The 21806-nt window shown below is 47.6% G+C and overlaps 2 protein-coding genes across 2 annotated transcripts in view; both read right to left on the reverse strand.

The window, feature by feature from the left end:
* The window catches only part of LOC149747640 (uncharacterized), a 59385-nt gene extending 38831 nt beyond the window's left edge, over positions 1-20554 (reverse strand). The window contains 2 exon segments of the mRNA XM_089895177.1: positions 1-8315; positions 8318-20554. The exon segment at positions 1-8315 is cut by the window's left edge and continues 38831 nt beyond it. Coding sequence (XP_089751303.1) covers positions 7567-8315; positions 8318-8828 — 1260 coding nt within the window. The 5' untranslated portion in view covers positions 8829-20554 and the 3' untranslated portion in view covers positions 1-7566.
* Positions 1-20954, reverse strand: part of MYO5B (myosin VB) — a 387835-nt gene extending 366881 nt beyond the window's left edge. The window contains exon 1 of the mRNA XM_089895170.1: positions 20580-20954. Coding sequence (XP_089751296.1) covers positions 20580-20606 — 27 coding nt within the window. The 5' untranslated portion in view covers positions 20607-20954. The remainder of the gene's footprint in view (positions 1-20579) is intronic.
* Positions 20955-21806: the final 852 nt, after the last annotated feature.

Genomic DNA, 21806 nt, shown 5'->3' on the forward strand with positions numbered 1-21806 from the left:
ATTCTAATCCTGAAAAATCTGTAACACAGGTTAGGGGAGTTGGCCAATTGCAGCATTACTTTATAAAGTCCATCTTTAATGTAATGTCATTTTATTTGTTTAAAAAATGTTTCTCAAGCACATTCTACGTGCTACACATGTTCTAGGCCCTGGTGATTCAGCAATGAGCAAGCAACTGCTGCTCTCATGGACCAGAATCTAGGTAAGGAAGACAAGCCAACAAAAGAGCCAGGTATTGAAAAGCACAAAGAGAAAAATAAAACAGGGTAATGGATTGAGTGGGTGACAGAGGAGTCTGAGGACCTGACTCAGCAGGTGAGCAGGTGCGTGATGAGAAGCCACCAGCGCAGAGACCTGGGAGAGAATATCAATGGAGAAGGACCAGGGCAAAGGCACTGAGGTGGCAAGAAGCCTGCAGTGTTCAGTGAGCAAACAAGGAGGAGGCCAGCAGGGATGGAACCAGCCAGTGAGGAAGACGGAACACTAATGCATCAGGACAAGCAGGAACCAGATTATGGATAGTGCCCTGTAGGCAGGCCTAGCAGGGGGTTGGATTCTCTTCCAAACGCAAAGAGAAACAGCTGGATGGTTTCGAACAAAGGAGTGACAGAATCCAAGTGACATTTTACAAAAATGACCTGACTACTGTGTGGAGAACAGACTGGAAGGAGAGAGAGGAAAAAGCAGGGGAGCCGGTTAGGAGACTGTTGCCACTACCCAGGCCAGAGACCTGGGGGCTGCACAGGTCGGTAGTGAGGGGGTGAAAAGTGAGGCTCCAGGCTCTGTTTGGAAGTTGAGTCAACAGGACCTGCAGACAGACTGGGTATTGAGGGGAAGATGCCTGGATCTGGGGCCTAAGGATTAAACCGAGGAGGATTAATTGGATCATGCCACCTACTGGAACACCGGAGAGCATGGGGAGAACAAGGAATAGCAACAAACAACTTTGCTCCCAAGGGTCTTTCATTCTGAGACAGTCACTTTTGGAAATTCATACTTCCAGGTTGAACAATTTCACTCTCTGAGTGGGTCAGGAAAGAAATCTGGAAGAGGCAGCATCGTTATTTTTTAAACATACAGATTGGGACTCAGAGATTGACACTTTCACAGAATCTTAGAGAGGGAAGAAGCGCAAGAGATCTGGTCCTACTCCCTTCATGCAGCAAGTGAGGAAACCGAGGTCCAGAGAGGTACGTGACACTGTCTCACTCGGGCTGGTCATCGAAGTGCCACTATTTAGCGGCAGTTAGTGTCACGTAAGACATCACTCCAAGCGGAGAGTCCCGTGCTCTCTCCATCACACCACGCTGGTCTCTGTGCCTCTCACCATAGATATTTCTCTCAGTTGCTCATACAAATGCCTCACACAGGGTGCTAGTGATCTGCCTGATGCAGACACGCTGCGACACCAGAAGACATCTGACCTCAGACAGCAGGCCCTTTTCCTAGAAGAACACGCCTCATGCCAGGGCTCCTGTCAAGTGGCGAGCAGAGTGACGGCCGGAGGAGTCAGAAGGCAGCCAGCCACGCCAGACACGCCAACAGCAGCACGTCTCTGATCTGTCACTAGGAGGAGCTAAATCAGCAGCTTCCAGAGCATTACAAGAAACTGACATCTGAAAAAGGCAAACCAGGTCCCAGCCAGCCTCTCAGGGGATTTGACCCCGCTTTGCTACAAGCTGCCTTTCTTCTAGGACTGACCAGAGCAATATTCTCTGCGAAGGGGTCCACAGAGCACCAGCCCAGCCCATGGCAGAGCCCACGCTGTGCCCACCTACCTCGACTTTCACACTCCCCCTCCACCTTGATCGCCCTTCGTCTGATCTCCTTCATTCATTCTCACCGCCTTCCTGTATGCATCCAAACCTGCAACCTACACACAGCTTCTTCCTAAAAGAAAGGTAACAGGTGGTCCTCTTACACTGTGTTTCTACCTCCCACCAGTGAATCACCACCACCAAAACATGGAACTAAAGCACATCTTAAACTATTTTGTACTGAATCAATTAAAGCTTTGTAATTCTCATTCTTAGAATAAATTCAAGTGAGTTGGAAACTTATTTCTCTAAGAGAAACAAAAATCAGAAAACAAATTTCTTTAGGTTTCCTTTTATAGATGAGTAGAATCGCATGTGGTTTACTCCTTCCTTCCTTTTACTGTTCATTTGTAATTATCCCTTCTCACCTTAGTTTTATATTTCCCTTCCCAAGAAGCAGCCATTGCTAGCCACCTTTCAAGGTGGGCAAGAAGTTAAGGGCGTGTGGGTCAAATTCCCATTCCAAGGCACCCCCCGGGGCATCCTTTGCTGGATGGTGCCCAGCCTGCTAAGATACCTGCAGAGATGAAGCCCTCACTTCCACACAAGGCAGCCCACTCCACTACTGGGGGCCACGTGCTTCTGGACCCCGAGCTCAACTCACCTCCCTGCACATACCCATTGATGACCACTATGACCCTCAGATGAACTCAGAGAGGAAACACATGAATTCCACATGACAGCCCTATACATTCCAGGATTATATCTCCTTTTTTCTGGCCTCTATGCCTGGGGCCCCCAAGCCGTTCTTCATGTGCCATAGTTTCCAGGCACTTTTCTCTTCTAGGCAGCTACCTCTAGCTCTATTTTTAGAGATCCCTTAAAAATATGTCACCAACATCAGAACGTAGGGGAGTCACATCTTGGGAGGGTGGTGAGGAAGCTTGATTCTAAAGTCAATAATAAAGCAAAAATCATGCAGTACCAAAATCACCTTTGAAAATCTCTCACACTGTCCATCACAGTGAGATGCTTCAAGAGGCTCACTTCGCTTCAGAGCCTCTCACTTCGAGAGGCTCCGAGCTGCCTCAGGAAACAGATTCCCTCCTTCCATCTCACCCTCGCCCCAATGCACATCCTCACTAAGCAGGGTGATGACTCACGCAACTGATTTTTTTTTGTTTTCCAGTTGGTTGGTTTCTTGGCAGTTGTTTGCCTTTGCCCACACAAATGCTGAATACCTGATATTTCGGTGTATCCATGAGCCAGATTTACCCAAGCTCTAGGATTGCGCCACCATTACTCAGTCCTCTTCGAAGGACATCTGTTTTCTCACATCTGCAAATTCATCCTCCCCTCCACAATCCAGGCTGATACTTCATGATGGCCAACCAAGAGCCACCACCGGCACAGTTCACACAAAGTTCACACAGAACTTTGCAAAACTTCCATTTTGAACACTCACTATTGTAAATCATCGTCTTGATAAGAAAGAGGTTGTAAAGAGGTTAATGTGATAGCAATCTCACTACAGTACGTAAAATCCATAGCCTTTTCTAAAGCCTGCAACAATTTAAGAAACTACAATTTTTTGCCTAGAAGACAATTGTGCACTCGTATGATCATCGTTCATCATCCCAGGTGAAAAAGTTATTGGCACAGGTTCCTTGCCTGTATTTCTGGTTATGTTTGAATCACCTTAAGTCAAATTAGTGCACCAGCACCAGACAAACCACAGTTAACACTTATTTGTTAAGATTAAAAGTACTATTTTATAAGGGAGATGATGAACACCAAGCTTTGAGAAAACTTCATATGATACCCACTTAAAACAATGGGAAAAGAGTAAAACTAAAACAGTTACATAAATCAAGACAATCCAAGTTTTATGGATACAAGTTGATGCTAAATTAACTTTGTTCTCAGGAATAAGCTGCAGAGGTTCAGCTCAGTGTTAGAGGCAGCTCTGAAAAGATTCATGCAAATACTCTTCCATACTTTGGGTAACACTGTATCTTTATGCTCTAAAAAGAAGAGTACAATAAACATACCCTTATAACAGCTTATAAACATTTTGTTTGTTTGGATTTTATATACTCTCATCTTCACCTTCCTCCTCAAATGGCATGGTAATTTATGGGAAGCATTCTTTGACATCACTATTTGATGTTTTCTCCATCTTAAAAGGCTACACAAACCAAACTTCAGCCCTATCCTTTCCCATCCAGTCAGCTGGTTGGATGTCCCCTACATCCAACCAGCTGTTCTACCTGCAGACTTGAGCCCCTGAGGCTGGAGGGAGGAAAAGCAGTCTTCCAAGTGGACAAATGGGGCCCCCATTCCATGAGCTCTGAGAAGAGAGAGCTCAGAGAAGGAACAGCTCTGGAGGCTGGAAGCCCCCAGGTGATGCGATTCTGAGCTTCATCACTACCCAATGAAGTGTGGTTCTGGGGCAGGGGACGGATATGCCCTTCCCCACGCTAAGAGGCAGGAGACAGAAGGGCCCGTTGAGGGACTGACAGGAGGGAAGAGGTGAGACTTCCTCCTAAACCGCTGTCTTAAGAGCTGCCATGACAGCCCAAGAACCTCAACAACTTCCTACTACACGGTGGTCACGTCCTACCACTCTTGTCCTCTCGGTAAGACACTTCCTTCATTCACTACTCCTGGATGGCGCTTATTACATGGAATATAATTGTAAGTTAATGAGGACCATGCGCCTCTTAAATCCAGCGCTGTGCCTGACATCAAGAAGAGTCTCAAATACTTGTATCGGTTACATAACACTGCCCAACCAATTGAGACCAAGAATGGAAGACATTTCAGCTGTGGGTGAGGGCAATTCTGGCCATCATGATAAGCTGAAAATGGACATCTCCGCAAAATAAAGCTTCAGACTCAGAGTTCACAGCCCAGACTGCCACAGAGTAGCATCAGTGCTACTTCCCACTTGTGTAACGCTGTTAAACCAGAAAGTGTATGACTGAAAACGATCAAACTTCCCATCTCAGTGCCATGAACTCAAATTCTAACCATTGTTTACCACAGCAAATAACTGAAGAATTATAATTTCTTAAGGTGCCCTGTAAATTCACAGGGAAAACCGGAGATGCGTAAACATAGCTCATCAGGAAACTGCAACCACTGAGCCACCCTGGCAAAGCACAAGAAACGTTAAGGCGAGATTTCAAATTCCAGCATTAAGCCAAGAGTTGACTTACTGAGTGAGATAAAGTGGAAGACAATTATAGCCTAACTAATTATTTGGCTGGCACTTAGCTACATCGTTTTAGATATAGGCTACAGTTCCAGGGCTGCTGGAGTTATTTATAGCCCTGGACACATTATTCTGTGGCCAGCATTTAAGGCAGTTTCTGATTTCTGCGATGATTCACATTGCGACTTGAGCACAGTTCATACTGATACCCTTAGCGTCTGCCCCATTCAGTAAGGGCTCTCTACATGGCTGAGTGTTGTGTAACCCTAGCAGCCTGGCAGTGGTTTCATACTGCCGGTCAGATTTCAGGGATATTAATGCAGTGGGCAATCCCTAGAGCTTTTATTAAGGATGCATTACAGAAGGTTAAGGAATGTGAGGCAAGGGAGGAGGCAGAAAGTAGAGGAAGCACTTGGAGAAAAAGAAGATGTAGAATACTTTTAGCAGAGGAGACACACAAAACCCAAAAAGGAAAAAAAAAAGTCTATTATTGGACTATTGTAATAGCTGTTTTAACATCTATGTTAATAGATGTTAAAGCCCATATCCCAGTGTTGTTTTTAGGGTCTAATAGCAGGTCAGATGTGGAAACCACCACCAGAAACCAAGGCAGGGATTGACAATAGTCAAAAACCAGATTAGAAACTCAAGCAGAAGGATCCAAGTACCAAAAATAGCCATGACCTAGCAAAAAACGAAACCAATCCCAGGCTCAATCCTCCAAATCCTACTCTACGGGGATGAGAAGCAGCATTTACATTTTTGCTAGTTCTCTGGGTCATTCCGATGCACCTGTAAGTGGGAAAACCATAGCTCTAGTGCCTGTAACATCCACAGCCTCTTCTGAGGGAGACACATGGTTCTCAGTGATGATCCATCTTCAGAAGCTCCTTGGACCAGGTGTACCTGCCTAGGAACAGCCAATCAAGAGTCTGCTTTCTACAAAAGCTTTAAAGCTTTTGCCATTAGTGACAGGGAATAACAGCAGATAGTACAGCCAATCTAAGCTGGAACTGGAGATTCAGAAAGGGGTGTTTAATCCAAGGCAGTGGTAAGAAGACAGGGAAAAGGGCAGAGCCAAGAGTAACTGAGTCACATTAATGGCACTGGCGTGGAAGGAAATGCATCCCTGCTGCTGACAGGATAACCTGGTCCCTAAAGTCTCAGAAGGGCGAGCATCTTTCTGGTATCCTAATTCTGTGCTGATCTCTTAGGCCAGGCTGCTCAGATCAGCTAAGCCTGGTTCCTAAGAGAGCATCCTTAGAGTAGAGCCTACATCTTGAAGTGCCCTTGCAACCAAAATAGCCTAGTACGCCAAGTGCCAGGAAGAGCAAAAGACAGATACAGGCATCCTGTTAGTGGTGTCAAGGTGGGATGCTCCTCCAGGTACAATCGGGGGCATCCACAATTTTAAGCTATAGAACAGTTAGGTCTGGAGTGCTAGGGTTGAAGATTTGAGATGATAGGTGGTCCACAAAGCCAGGACTTTAAGACTCCTTTTGTTCCTTCCTGCCCCACACCTGAAAGAGGAAAAGCATGTGCACAGCCCTAGAGCTTCTCCACCAATGCTGGTGCTCTGCTAAATGAGAGGACCCAATCCAAGGCGGGCCGCCCCACATGCAGGAGTTGGAACCAGTGAATCAGCACCCACAGCAACCTTCCCAGCCCCTCAGGCTCTCACCCCACACTGTCCTGCACTGGACTGCGGCTTCCCAAGGACAAGACCTTCTCCTAGCAACAGGATTAGCACCAACTAATACAGTTCACGTGTTCTCATTTTATCTATCAACAAGCCTCTGAGGGCTGTACTAGCTTCTTACCCCTGTTTTACAGATAAATGAAGCCTAGAAGTTGTGCAACTGTCTAAGGTCACACAGCTGGTAAACGCCGGGGCGGGGTGGGCGGGGGGGGGGGTGGTACGAGGGTGACACAGACAGGACACCAATACTCAAAACCCAGGTCTATCGAGTCTAAAGGTTATACTCTTGACCACCGTATTTTCCCTGCCCTTTTTTCTCCAGAGTGTTTTTAATTGTGGTATAATACACATAGTTTACTAGCCTCACCATTTTTAAACGTACAGCTCGGTGGCATTAAGCAATTCACATTGTCGTGCAGCCATCACCACCAGGCATCTCCAAAACTTCTCATCTTGCAAAGCTGAAAATTCCGCATCCATTTAAACAACTCTCTACTCTCCCCTCCCTCCCACAACCACCATTCTGCTTTGTCTCTATGAATTTGACTCCTGTAGATACCTTTGTAAGTGGAATTACACAGTATCTGTCACATTATAACTGGCTTACTTCACTTAGCATAATGTCCTCAAGGTTCATCAATGTTTAGCATGTGTCAGAATGTCCTTCTTTCCTTTGTTTTTTGTTTGTTTTTAATTGAAGGTCCCTTACTTGTCCTGCTTCCATGAGTGGCCACGACCGGGGAAAAAGGGAAGGGGAACCAGGCGGCACGGGGAGGGGTCATCTCTACAACACTGCATTTATATACAGAACTAAACACACAAGGACAGAGTCAATACTGCTATTAGAAGTTGGCAGCATGGGAAAGGGAAGGAACAGATGGGGAACTGGAGTGTTAAAAAAAATACAGTTCTTCGGGCTTCCCTGGTGGCGCAGTCGTTGAGAGTCCGCCTGCTGATGCAAGGGACACGGGTTCGTGCCCCAGTCCGGGAGGATCCCACGTGCCGCGGAGCGGCTGGGCCCATGAGCCATGGCCTCTGAGCCTGCACGTCCGGAGCCTGTGCTCCGCAACAGAGGAGGCCACAACAGTCAGAGGCCCGCGTACCGCAAAAAAAAAAAAAAAAAAGCAGTTTGGGGAGGCCAGAACCTTCAGAGACGAAGGGAGGAGGATGGTCCAGGAGGTGGGGAGGCTGTTTGGCAACTTGAGTGAAGGGATTGCCCGCCCCCTGCTGGGACCCCTCCAGCCCCTCTGGTCTGGCAGGAAGGGGGCAGCCTGCAACCCCCGTGGGCAGGTCTGGGGTTTGCCCTCCAGAGAGATGAAAACGCTGGCCCCCAGCTTCTCTGCCAGGGTGCAGTGGTCCTTGGCCCCCAGCTTCTCTGCCAGGGTGCAGTGGTCCTTGACCTCCTCGTAGCAGTTTGCTTCTAATTCATGCTTGATCCCCATCCGCTTCTCCTCAATGGCATCCTTGGAGCTGGCATAGATCATTTTGCTCTTCAGGGGTGCAGACTCAGGGGCCCAGGCCTCCTCCTTGCTCTCCTTGGTCTCACAGGCTGCATCACAGAGGGCGTAATGGCAGTCCTTGTGTGGCAGCACCTTGACAAGGATGGCATAGGGGTCGTCTGCAGTCTGGCCCGCATCTCCTCACCCTCCTCCAGGATGAGGTTCTTCGTGTCCTCGCTCAGGCAGAAGAGCACCGCCTTCTTGCGCTTCTTCACATCCTCTGGTGAAGACGACTTACTCACCTTCATGTCATTGAACACTTTGATGACACCAGAGACAGCCACACTGGAGACCACATTTCTAGAAGTGAAAGGGAGATAGCGAGGAGAGCCAGAAAAGACAGGAGTCACTGCAGCCAGTGCCGGGATCCGACTGAACCAACGACCTTCCTTTCTAAGGCTGAATAATATTCCTTTGTATGGATGTACCCCATTTCGTTTATCCACCCATTCATGATGGACACTGGGTTGCTTCCTCCTTTTGGCAATTGCAAATAATACTGCTCTGCCTTCCTTTCTTATCCTGCCTGACGCATAGCAGGGGTAAGAAGGTGCAAAGAGCATCCTTCGGGACTTCCCTGGTGGCGCAGTGGTTAAGAATCTGTGGGCCAGTGCAGGGGACACGGGTTTGAGCCCTGGTCCGGGAAGACCCCACATGCCGTGGAGCAACTAAGCCCGTGTGCCACAACTACTGAAGCCTGCGTGCCTAGAGCCCGTGCTCCGCAATAAGAGAAGCCACTGCAATGAGAAGCCCACACGCTGCAACAAAGAACAGTCCCCACTCACCACAACTAGAGAAAGCCCACGTGCAGCAACAAAGACCTAACGCAGGCAAAAATTTTTTAATTTTTTTTAAAAAGATCATCCTTCCATCTACTTTCAAAAGAGCATTTTAGGAAATTAGGTGGAATGGGCTTTCCATGTGATTCTTAAATCAGTAAGTATTTATTAATGTTATTATACTTGTCATAACACTGAGGCAACTATATGCCATGTAATAAGTTAACATACATATATATTTAAATGGGACTATAAATCAGTATTACTATAAAATTTGGTGAGCCTTTAAGTTTTTAACCAAACAAACCAGAACTGCTACATTCAAATGAGTATTTTCCTAACAGCCTGGGAGGCTCTACACTGATTGATCACTGAGAGCATCTGAAGCCTGACTACTTCTCCTGAGGACGACAGCTAGTAAGAGGCCACACACAACTGCCATCAGTACCTGCAAGTCACACTTTGCCTGTAACAGAAATATAAGTCAGTGAATTCCTACCTTACTCAACCAGCCTAGTTCTCTGAATAACTCTTGGCTGTTTCCAGAAAGAAAGCATACCTTCCAGGCACAGACTTTGCCACCATCCAAAGGAAAAAGAATGCATCATCAGATCTGAAGCCAATTTCAGAAGAAGTATTGATGAGCTCCAGTATCCCTGTACCTCTGCCAAAAGGAACATCCCGAAGGAACCAGCATTCATACAGGTAGGATCGGACGTGTTAGTCATAAAAAATCACATTTTAAGGGTATTCTTACCATTTCGGTGCACACAGCTTGTTACATAGTTACACACATGTACACACAGTAAAATGACCATTAAAAAAGCAAGCAGCTTGATAGCAAAGAAACACTAGTTTGTGGCTAAGGAGACGTTCATTTTCCTTATTTCACAAATACACATTAGCTCTCATTAGCAAGTGTAAGCAAGAATTTGATTAAATCTGATGAAACAAGACAGAGCAATTTATCTCCCTTTAACGTACAAATACCTCCTTAATACTTATTCATACAACAAATGAACCACTGGACTGGAAGAACTCAAGGTCAGAGACTACTTTGCAGGGATGGGCTCTCCCTCTCTGCCTCACGCATGGGCTGTGACACATCACTGCAGGTAGAAAGTGCTCTCTACAGGTGTTGGCCAAGTGATGAACATAAAAGATGGTATGAATCTTCAGATGAAAACCGTGAGTATTATTATTGTTCCTGTGGGAGAAGACGACTGAAGCAAACTCGACCCGATGTTTCCTCCCTGACTCACTGCTGCCTGCTTTGCTCCATCTCACAGGAAGGATGGAGTCCGTATTCACCCCCACCCAATCATGCAAGTATCCATGAGTCTTGATGAGACTGTTAATAAAAACTTGAGCTAAGCGAAAAAAATTATTATGCTTTTAATGTAAATGATAACCTTAGCAAGGTAAGAGCAAAAAAATACATATGTGATCAAAATTGTGTGAAATTAGGATATTCCAAAACAAGGCAGTTATATTAGCGTTCATATCCACAAATGTTGCTTTGCTGTTAACCCACGTTCATACCTTGTGCCAAGCCTCTGCGCACAATAACGAAAAAAAAGAAAAACAACATTTAACTATCTCCTGACAGGGGCTCCACGTCCCACAGATTCAGGCAAGTGCCAGAGGATACAGATAGCTTTCCACCAGGTACTCTAAGCCAAAATGACAGGTAACATGATGGTACACGTCGTTCCTTGGTGAAGAAAGGGCTTTCCTCAAGGGCTACGGCCTGGAAACAGGAAGGGAGTACAGGTGGTCTTTAAACCAATTCAAGGGCATTCATTGAGTCCCTACAGTACGCAAAACCCTACCTTGGGAAAAGTGAGGGATGTGAGCAGAAGATTCAACCTACATCTGCAACGAGAGCAGCTGTGCAAATATACACACCCAACCATCGATTGCACGGAGTGAAACACATTCTAAAACTACCTACAATCTCAAAGCTTTTTAAACTTTGGCTTTGTAACTCACTCTATTTTCTGCAGAATCACCTTTTTTTAATATGTAAATGATGAAGCACAGCAATAAAATGAATACCCGTGAACCCGTCAGGAAACCTCGTAGCCCGCTAGCAGTGCTGTTCCCACTTCTGTTCCCCCGCCAGCCCCACCCTCCCCGGATACCTACTGTTCTAGTTGCCTTTTCCCTCATTCCCTGGTTTTTACTCATTTTATCAACATGTATGTCCTTCACCAATACTGTTCATTTTGGTGATTTCAGAAATTCATAAAAATGGTGTCGATTCTGTGTGGATTCCTCTCTGAAACACCTTAAGTGATACCTAAGCTGGGCATCATATGAAGTCAGGTAATAGGTTCTGAGCATGCACCTTACCATTGGTGGGACTGCACTGGGGTCTGGGTGGGCAGTTACCAAAAGGAAATTAAACCAGAGTCTAAACTGAAAGGCCAGGGCACACAAAGATAGTTGAATACAGCACAATTTACCAATTCAAATATTTTACCTTTTCATCTACCCCATAAATACACAGTAGCCATGTCACGATACAGTAGAACTGACAACCTACTGCCCAGTACCTTTTTTCTTGTGGAGTCTCTAAGCCAGGGGACCTGAACTGCTTAGTGCTGAAGAGATTATAAGCCAAGTCTTTGAATTCCATGCAGAAGGCATCTGGGTATTCTCATTCCTTTTAGCATTTCATGCCACTACACATTTGAGTTTTATAATGGCAAAAGCTCTACAGGAAAATCATTAAGTATCTTTCCTGATGGGCCTCTTCATTCCTCCCCAAACTTCAGCAAAGGACAGAAAAGCCTACAGGGCCCATGTCACTATTAGAATTGTTCAAAGGAGAGTAATAATGCATAGGCCCTTGAATAAACTTTAAGAGGAACATTATATGCCATTAACTTGGAGCTCAGATACATAAGCTTGATCATTCCCACAACAAATTAGCAAGATATACCAGTGCTCACCTACACCAGGACCCAGACAACTTGAGGACCTCCTCCTCATATCAAACCTAAAATGCTCCTGCTTGGAGGAGCTTCCAAAGTGCTTTGACAAAGTCCCTGATAAGAACCTAAAGTTGTAATAGGCAACGGTCTGGGTCCTGAGTATCCTCCTGTAAGGCTCTCCCCTCATATGCTGGAGGAAGGGGCCTTGTCTCTGATGGTCAAGCTGACATCCTGAGTGAAGGTGAGCTCATTTTCCAAACACCTGTCCAGCCAATAGGCAGTGAGCAGGGCACACCCATAAATGTGAAAACCTTCAGCTAGGTGGGCAGATGGGAGAGAGCTTCCAGGAGTCTCAGACCTTCTTCCCTGATCTTAGCTCAGAAAAGGAACGAAACGCCCATCAGACATCAAGCAGGATAGGAAAGTAGATGCTTCAGAAAGAGATGGAGACAGGGAAAGTGCTAGAAAGCAGACCAGCGCCCTGGGATGAAAGGAGGGTTAGATTTAAAATCAAATAATTTTACACTGCTTGAGTTTCATGTACACCTTTTGATTGTGATATTTACCCCTTTTTGAAGATGTGACCCTCTTTCGGGTCTTACGTGGCCTAAGGAGAGCCAAAAACAATGGTTCTGCCTAAATGTGGGGCAGTTTTAAGAAGCACCAGGCTGTCTAGGGGCTGCGTGTGGTGGTGGAAGGCAAAGCAGCAGATCCCCGAGGGAAGAACTATGGGTCAGACCATCTGCCCTTTTTCTGTACTCAGAGACTTTCCTTTCTCCTTTCTCCCGGCTGCTGGCGGGCAGTGCTGGTAGAAAGGACGCTCCATGTTAGGGCCTCTTTTATGCACAAATGATGTTCCAGACCCACCGTCACTGGGACAGAACCTCGTGGAAGGCAGCAGAGCGGTCAGACGAGGAGTGTGGCTTTGGACAAGTAAGGCAGAGGTCCGTCGTTTGTAAATGAGGATGATGGGGGTGCCTACATCATAGTGTTATTATTAAATGAGGGAACATACAGCTCTTAGAAATGACCTGGCTCAAAAGCAGTTGATAAACGGTACCTATCATAACCAGTGCTTTTCCAATTGTAGGGCTGAGAGATGCGTAAGCTCCAAACAAGCGAGGGAGAAACTCATGCCAAGGTGCCTTATTTAAAATATGTATTTGTAATATTTTATCCTGAACATTCTGGTTTCCACGACTTCCTATGTCTAAAAATATAATCATTTAATGAGCAAAAACAGAGTTATAAATAATGTCTTAACAGAGGAAATACAAAGAAAACTACAAATGAACACACCAAGCATATGAAAAGGTGCTCAACCCTCCAATGTAAGTCAACTTTAAACAAAAATTAACTGTTCAGTGTCCGTTTAAAAAGAGGAAACAATGACCAGTACCTGGGAGGGGTGAAGAAACAGACCAGTTCTTTTCTGGAAACTACTGGCCTTATCGATGAAGACTCATAAAAGTGCATGCCAGGAATTCCACCTTGGGGAATTTATCCTAAAAATACTGAAAGGTTCCAAGAATGTTCTGCAACATTTTTCACAATATCAAAAAATTGGAACCAATTAAACGTTCATCAAAATGGGAATGGCTAAAAACATTACAGCACAACCATACAGTGCCCAATTATGCAGCCATTAAAATGGTAAAACTGCCTTTATATGCTACAGGGAGAAAAAAGCCATAGTAGATTAAGATTTAAAATAAAAAATAGGATCATGCCATACATATAAGTATATCCTGCATCATGCCTAAGTCTAAAGCAGTACTGCCCAACAGAAATGAGGCAAAGTACATGTGGAATTTTAAATTTTCTAGTAGCCACATTATATCCAAAATATTATTTGAACATTTAATCAGCATAAAAAAGCAGAAGTGAGATATTTTACATTCATTTTTTTGTACTCAATCTTGGAAATCTGGCGTGCACTCATCCAGTTTAGGGCAGCCTCACCTCAAGTGCTCACAGTCACATGTGGTTACCCTACTGGACACTGGGTGCTAGTCTAGTACACATCAGTGGTTAAGAGGAGCTGTCTGGGAATGGGATTACAGAGCCTTTGCCTTTCTTGCATTGTATGAATGGTTTCAACAATCATTTGTATTAACAAAAAAGTAATAAAAGAACATGGTGAAAAATTGTTTTAATTTTCCTTTAAAGCTCTAATAGGAGACTGGGAAGCACAGCTTAAATTTCAAGCTTCTTTCAAACTGCTCTTTCTCCTTCCCCAGGGGGCCGTTGGGGATAGGAACCTTTTCCCCTATGCCTTGGTTGTCTATTGCTCAGGTAGCTATGTATTTGTAGCAATTCTTCCCTTTCTCTCTCGCCAAGTCCCCTTATGACCAATACCCCTGCAGGATGGCAGGAGAGGGTTAGGAGAAAGGGCCACCATCCGGCATCACGACTGAAGGGGGAAATAAGCTGATGAACAGTTGCCAGGTGCATACAGTGTGCCAGACACTGCGCTAGGCAGGCACTTCACGTATGTCAGATCACATAATCCTCCAATAACCTTATAATGCAGGTACCATGCCAATTTTTCAGATGAAGCAATCAAGGCTCAGAAAGTATCTGCTCCGAAGTGTCATAGAGTTGATCATGTGTAACTGCACTACCCCCGTACAGTCCACAGCAAGATCATGACCAAAGAGGCCAGACTGCCCATGCCAAGGTCATGATCTCATCTTTATTAAAATCATGCTGTAAGACAATTGCATTTCTTAGAGGAAAGCAAATACCCGGGCATCTTTTATTTGCAAGAACCCCAGAACCCACTTCTCCTCTAAGCGCGTTCATACATCCTCAGATGTAAATATTTCCACTTAGACAAACCATTGTCACCCCTAACTAAACGTGTCACAATCAAGCATTATCCTCGCCCCATCTCGACTTCTTTATTTCTGTCCATCCTCAAGCTGGAAACTTCAAGGTCATACATGACTCTTCTTCCCTTGCCTGCATAATCAGACATTTGAGTTCTAGGCTCAGTAATCCCTAAATGACTATTTAATAAACAATAATAAGCACACCTAGCACCCAGATCTTAGTTTCTAAATACCAGTCTTCAAGAAAAGGAAACTGACAGACATCACCTTAACCAAGGGATCAAAGCGACACCATCAGTAATGAGACATTGATATCACAAATCTCCTGAGATGCTGCACTGAGGCACATCGCTTCTGTGCCACAAATTCATAACCTCCATCTAAGCATGGGAAAGCATCAGGCAAACCCAAATTGAGGTTCATTCTACAAAATAACTGACCAATACTCTCAAATTGCCAAGGTCAAAAGGAGAAACTGAAACTGAGGAACTGTCACCAATCAGAGGAGACGAGGCAGCTGTGATGCTAAACGCAATGTGGAATGCTACATGCGCTCCTGGCCCAGGGAAGGTCAGTAGTGGAAAAACTGGTGAAATTCCCATCAGGCTTGAGGACAAGTGAATAGTGTTGTACAAATGTTCATCTCCTGGTTTCAATGACCGCACCTTACTTATGAGGTGTTAACATCACAGGAATCTGGAAATATATAACAGGAACTCTGCTATTTTTGCAACTTTTCTGTAAGGCTAAGATTTTCATAAGAGTTATAAAATACTACTGTAGTTACTACGCATGGCTGTCCATGCTTAAACTCACTCTACCATCTCCTACTAACAGTGCCCTTCTCAGTCACCATGGGTATTCAAAGCCTATTCATTCTTCCGGACCCACTCATGTCCCACTGCCCACCTGACCGATGGTTCTATAGAATGTCTGTAACTATGAGTATCTGCTCTCTGCTCGTGGCACATGGGTCATGTTGGATTATTAGTTAACTTTGTGTATTTAGGTTTTATTGTCCAATGACGATGCAAAATGTGCTTTGTATACATCACGGCACACACGCTCCGCTCACTTTAAAATGGGCTGCTTTTTTTTTTTTTTTTTTTTTGCGGTACGCGGGCCTCTCACTGTTGTGGCCTCTCGCGTTGCGAAGCACAGGCTCCGGACGCACAGGCTCAGCGGCCATGGCTCATGGGCCCAGCCGCTCCGCGGCATGTGGGATCTTCCTGGACCGGGGCACGAACCCGTGTCCCCTGCATCGGCAGGCGGACTCTCAACCACTGCGCCACCAGGGAAGCCCAAATGGGCTGCTTTTTAATGTGGTTTTTGGGAAGCTACTGAATTACAAAACAGAGGTCAACTAGTATTTCAAACCCATCCAAGTTTACCCTGACAATCCTGTATGGATAGTGACAAATACTCTATCACTTAGGGAGGGCAGTATGTGGACTTATATATTATAAGCAGTATAGTTTATAGCTAACTTGTACCACAGAAAATGACGGTATCAAAACACATACACACACATGCCAGAATTTAAAATGTCGATTTAGTTTCTACTCAGAGGCCCCTCAACAGCAAGAGAATGCTATCTCTCTGCTGAACAAAATAAGCAAAATAATAGACTCCAACCAGGCCTGGAGCTGTCAGACAGCCTTCTAACGGGTGGCCATCCTGAAGCTAATGAAATGAAATATTAGGAGCACGTCAACAGAAAGGAAATGGGAAGAAACTAGCAACTGAAAAGCAAGCTCTCCCAAGCGGCCCCAGTGGAGAGGCCTGGGGCACGGGAGCTCTGGAAACTGCGTGGGCCTCACCAGAGAGCTGTTCTGTTCCCAAGGTGGAGGTACTGGAAGCTACAGCTGTTATACTCCCATTGGTTAAAGGACTGTCCCCTTGGGGGACATCAATTCTCAGGCTCCAGGAACCTCTGACAGTGACACAGGTGCTGACTGCTGGGAGTAAGCCAGCGCCGGGCAGCGCGCTGGAGGACAGCACAGGGCAGGCGGAAGAGCACTAGCGGCCTCTGCTACCCTTGGCCTCCAGGTCCTCGTGTCTCTACCGGTGGGCACAGAGGGAACATGAGCCTCTTGCTGCCTTCCAGACTGAAACTTGGGAGAAGGCTGCACTACCTGATGTGCAAGTAAGGGACAGTTAGAGAACACCAGCCCAAGTTCTACTTTCCAAGGGACTGGCCCCAAAACAGTACCCTTCGTAAGGGCCCCTGAGCTCAAAGCCATCATTGACACACAAAGGGCATGTCCACTAGTAAAGTCACCTCCTAGCAGCGCTCAAAAATCCACTGCTCAGAGCACCACCTATCAACCAAAAACCAACCAGGATAGGGATTGTTTGAAGGCGCTGGCCTCAGCCTGGTGATCTCCCGGTCACTCTGCTGGCTAGAACCAAAGCAGCATCCTGAAAACCTCATCATTTGAGAGAGCAGTGTTTAAATTTTTCATCGAGAATAACCCTCGTGTAGAGAAGAGTTGTATCATTCAGCCTGAAGGAGAGGTTATGTATTTTATACTTTAAAAACCAGACTATTTTCTGCATTTGTCATAATCAAATCATGTTTACCATGCTTGCACATGTTTGGGAATCTTCCTGGGACCTGGGCTAATTTGATTTATACAATATCGTCTCCTCCTGTGGGTTGGAAGCAAAGTACTAACACTTGTCACATACGTGCCATCTGTGACAAGAGAGCCCATCATCAGCACCACGTTTCTGTAAGGATGGATGAGGCTGACTCACCTTGACATCACCCTCAAAGCATTGACTCTGATTCTCTTTTCCCACTGAGAAAAACCTCAGTACAAAGAAAGTAATTTCTCAAAGGCAAGGGGTTGGGTCTTCCGAAAACAGGAGTGCCTTTGTTATGGGAAGTGCCCTTTGCCAATGACTAAAATCAACTCCAAAAAAAATCCACACAGCATATAAGCCTCCATTTGGAGAGAACAGATAGACAAAGAGAAGAGCAAGAAAACAGTTAACGTGGAGGGAGGAAAAGAAGAAAGTCTTTTCTTCGGTAACTGGGAATAGACTAATATACCAAATTCTTACCTGAAACTATTTATAGTACTTACAGGCTAATTTATATACTTAAATAAGTGTCTCATATTCCAGTAACAATATCTTCCTACCATGTCACTAAAGCAACAGGTATAATCAATAAAAGGCTTTAAAATTTCCATCCCACTCATAAATGCTGTTGGCATAATAGATCACTATTTCCATCATGCATAATACATTAAAGTGCATGCCTGGATCCAGTGTTCATCACATTAGAAAAGCCCACTAGCAAGTTAAAAATAAAAAGGATATTTTGATAATACACTAAAATGAACAAATCATCTCTCCCAAGAAACAAAGTGAATCTGAGTCACAGGCACGATTTCTCTGTATAATTTACGATTCATGTGCATACTGAGAATCCAGCCTAGCAAGCGGGGTGATGGTGGTTAGGAAACAACACAACTGCTTCTCGTAGTAAAGCATAAGTGTGTTCAACTCTGCCAGAAAAAGTAACAGCTGCTCAAGATGCGATCTGGCTGGAAGCTACTGTGTGGGACACAGAAGAATCTCAATTTGAGATTCATAAACCTAGAAATGATTAAGAACTAGAAACCCATTAACAGTGAGGTACAGCTCCTGGGCCTTAGGGAGAAATTCTAAGACTCTTTTTGGACTAAGTATGCCAAACGCTCACACCAACAAAGCTACTTTTTTTCTTAAGCACCTTGAGTGCCTTTCCAAGACCTTTTCCTCATGAACCCTTTTTGTCCCTATATCCGTAAGTCAAGAAGAAGTACACTGGGGGACTTCCCTGGTGGTCCAGTGGATAGGACTCCGTGCTCCCAATGCAGGGAGCCCAGGTTCGATCCCTGGTTAGGGAACTAAGATCCCACATACCACAATGAAGAGCCCACACGCCACAACAAAGACCCAGCACAACCAAAATAAATAATTTTTTAAAAGAAGAAAAAGTACACTGGAACTTTAGCTCAGACTCCCACTAACTCATCATTCCTAATAATTAACATGCAGTATACTCATTTCTAACTAAAAATCAAATTGAGTGTTTTTCCTGAAAGTTGTCTTTAAAAGCAACGCAGTGTTCTTGTTTTTCAAAATCAGGGATCCAAAACTTAAGGGCTTATTCAACTGTCCATTAGCTTCATATAATACAGCAATTAGTTACTGTCTGATAAGGTACTTTATGATATATTGCAGGTATACTGAGTGTGCACTCAGTATACTTTGTGCACTTCAGTGTGACAAAGCTTCCCTGCCTCGCTGGTTTCCAGCCTCCCGTTGAGGTTCCGGATAACTGCTTCAGGGAAACAACTTCGAGGGCTCCTCCCAAGACTCCCACGGGTAAACGGGATAGGGTGCTCTTCCAAAGCCAGAAACGCCACAGTTTTCACCCCTGGCTCGAACCTCACATCCTTTCCTCCCAGAAGCTATCTTTCATCAGCGGTCGCTGCCAGGGGACCTGGTGGGGGCGGAGCAGCTGCACCAGGTTACCCCGCCCCCAGCCAGGTTACACCCTCCACTGCCAACTCGCGTCTTCCCGCCTCGGCCCTGTCCCCCTCCAGGAGGAAGAAGGGATTCGAAAATTCCTCAAACGAAAAGGGGTGGCCAGCCCACCCAGCTGAAGGGCTCGCCCACGTGCGGGGGCAGCTCTGAGCAGTCGCCAGGTGAGGATGCGGAAGTAGCTCTTCCTCCCCCGCCCAGACCTGTTGGCCCGGGCCCAAGTCCTGGGAATCACACACCCACAACCCCCGAGCGCACCGTGCACCCCTCTGCAAACGAATCGGTGGGCACTAAGCACTGTCAAACGTGTCCCGGCCACAGAGAAGAAAAACGGGCGGACGAGGTGTACGGACATCCAAAACTTATTTTTTTTAAAGGGGGGAGGGGTAGCTTAAAGGCCCCTCACCCCCTCAACCGCCCCTCAATGCCAAATTGAAACCCGAGGGGGCCCGGGCGGCTGAAGCTCGGCTGTGGGCGCTTCGGGAAGCGGTGGCTGGTCTCTAACTTTAATCACAGCAACTGCTGCGGAAGCGGGGAGTCCTGCGGCCGCACCTGTTCCCGACTCTAAGGAAGGAGCCCTGCGCATCCATTCTGACCTTGAGGACATCCTGGAAATCCACACTTCACCCCCGAGTCAGCATTACTCCGACCCCCTCCCGCAATGACTGAAGTCCACCGAGTGCCCACCCAGAGGGTCCGCCTCAAAATGCCCACCCGTGGCAAAGTAAGAATGCGCTTCCCTGGGCTCTCTCCAGATCCCTCGAGCATCCTTTACCCACTGCTTACCCACCCAAGAGCCGCCGCGCCCCTCACAGCAGGTTGAGTCCCCTTCTCTCCCCACCCCCAAATTAAGGAATACCCCACCCCGAAGTTCAGGGTTCCCCCTCGTTGGCACTCGAGAGGGTCGCCCTCGGGAGCTCACGCTGCAGAGCACCGAGGTGGGGTCGACGAGCAGGCGACCACCGCGGGAGGGGGTCCCCGCGCCCTAGGCTCCGAGCTGGCGGGGACACCCCCTCAGTTCGGGGACCTCAGCCGGACGGAGCCGGGACGAGGACAGCGACGGCAGAGCGTCGGGGAGTGGGGGACAGCCCTGGCCGGGGCGGGAGCCGCGGGCGGTCACCGCGGGGCGCTCCCGAACAGCCAAACTTTCTCCGCCACCCGAAGTTCGGGGCGCGGAGGCGGCGATGAAGGGGAGCGTGAGAGGCGTCCCCCGCCGCTCCCAGCCCCGCGAAGCCGCAGGAGAAGGCGCCCCCGAGAGCCGCCCGCCCCGCAGCCCTCACCCGTACCCCGGGCCCGGCGCGGCCCGCACTCACCTGGCTGTACAGCTCGCTGACCGACATGACCCCCGCGGGCCGGGCCGAGCCCGGACCCCGTGGCCAGCGGGCGGCCCTCGCTCGTGTCCCAGGGGCGGCGGGTCCCGGCTCCTCGCGGCCCCGGCGGCTCTCAGTCCACGGCCGGCCCGTCTGGCGCCATCTTCCCGGGCTGCCCGAGAGTTTCTCGGTTCTTTTCTCTCTTCCCCGACCTGCCCCGCCGGCTTCCTGGAGGCGCCGCGGCCGGCTCGCTCTCGGCCCGCGCGACCTTTACTCCCGCGGCGGCGGCGGCGCAGCGGCGGCCGGACAGGAGGGGCGGGAGGGCGGGGGAGAGGCCGCGCGGCGCCGCTCCCCGCTCAGGTATGGGAGGCGGCGCGGGAGGAAGAGGGCGGGCGCGCGTCCTAGGCGGCCGCCGGTGCGCCGCCGCCGCCGCCGCCGCCTTTGAGCCCTGCGGGGGCCGGGCCGGCCGCGCCTCTCGCGCCCCGAGCCGCAGCGGGGTCCTCCCGGCCAGGGGCGGGGCCGCGCGAGGAGCGGACGCCGTCCGCCCCCTGCTGGACACCGGGCGCTCGCGGGACAGGTGCGCGCCGGCTGCCAACACCTGCCGCGCGGCGCCCCCTCTCTGCGCAGACTGCGCTCTGGGAGGCTGGGCGGGGACCCATTGGAGGCCAGAGAAAAAGAGGAGGAAGCACCAGAGAAGGGAGAAGAGGAATAAAAAGGAGAGATGCCTGCGGCCGAAAGGCTCCACACATTTTTCTCTGGGTTTTACGTGGGCATTAACATTTTCATTATTAAAATTCAGTTATGTGTAGACTGTTACTAAGGCGCTTTCAATATACTAAAGATGGTCTCCGCCAAACAGCTCCCTGCGCTGAAATCCTGATCAGAACGTGGGAGTCGTAACTCTTCTCCACTTTGCGGGTTTCACCCACAGCTTCCAGCTAGGCTCCGGGCCGCCCCCATCAGAGAATTGTTTGCTTTTCTGGGAAGCCTCACATTTTCTCCCCTCTCTCTCACGCACACTCTCAATCCCTCTGCCGCTCCCTATCTCATTTACTTTTGTCGCTTCTGCCAGTGACGCTTGGCAGCTTCACTCCCTCTTCCACTTCCAACAAAAAGTAGAAATTTCAGCCAAAAAGGAAAATAATTGGCAGGAGTCAGTAAAGGGAGAGCAGGAGCTGTAGGAGGAGACACCGTCTTTTGAGGTGGCATTTGTACCTGAATGAGGGATGG

Source organism: Delphinapterus leucas, chromosome 14 (assembly GCF_059928025.1).
Source record: "Delphinapterus leucas isolate spDelLeu-1000000601 "Yukka" chromosome 14, BTC_Dleu_Yukka2, whole genome shotgun sequence".
NCBI classification, from domain to species: Eukaryota; Metazoa; Chordata; class Mammalia; order Artiodactyla; family Monodontidae; genus Delphinapterus; species Delphinapterus leucas.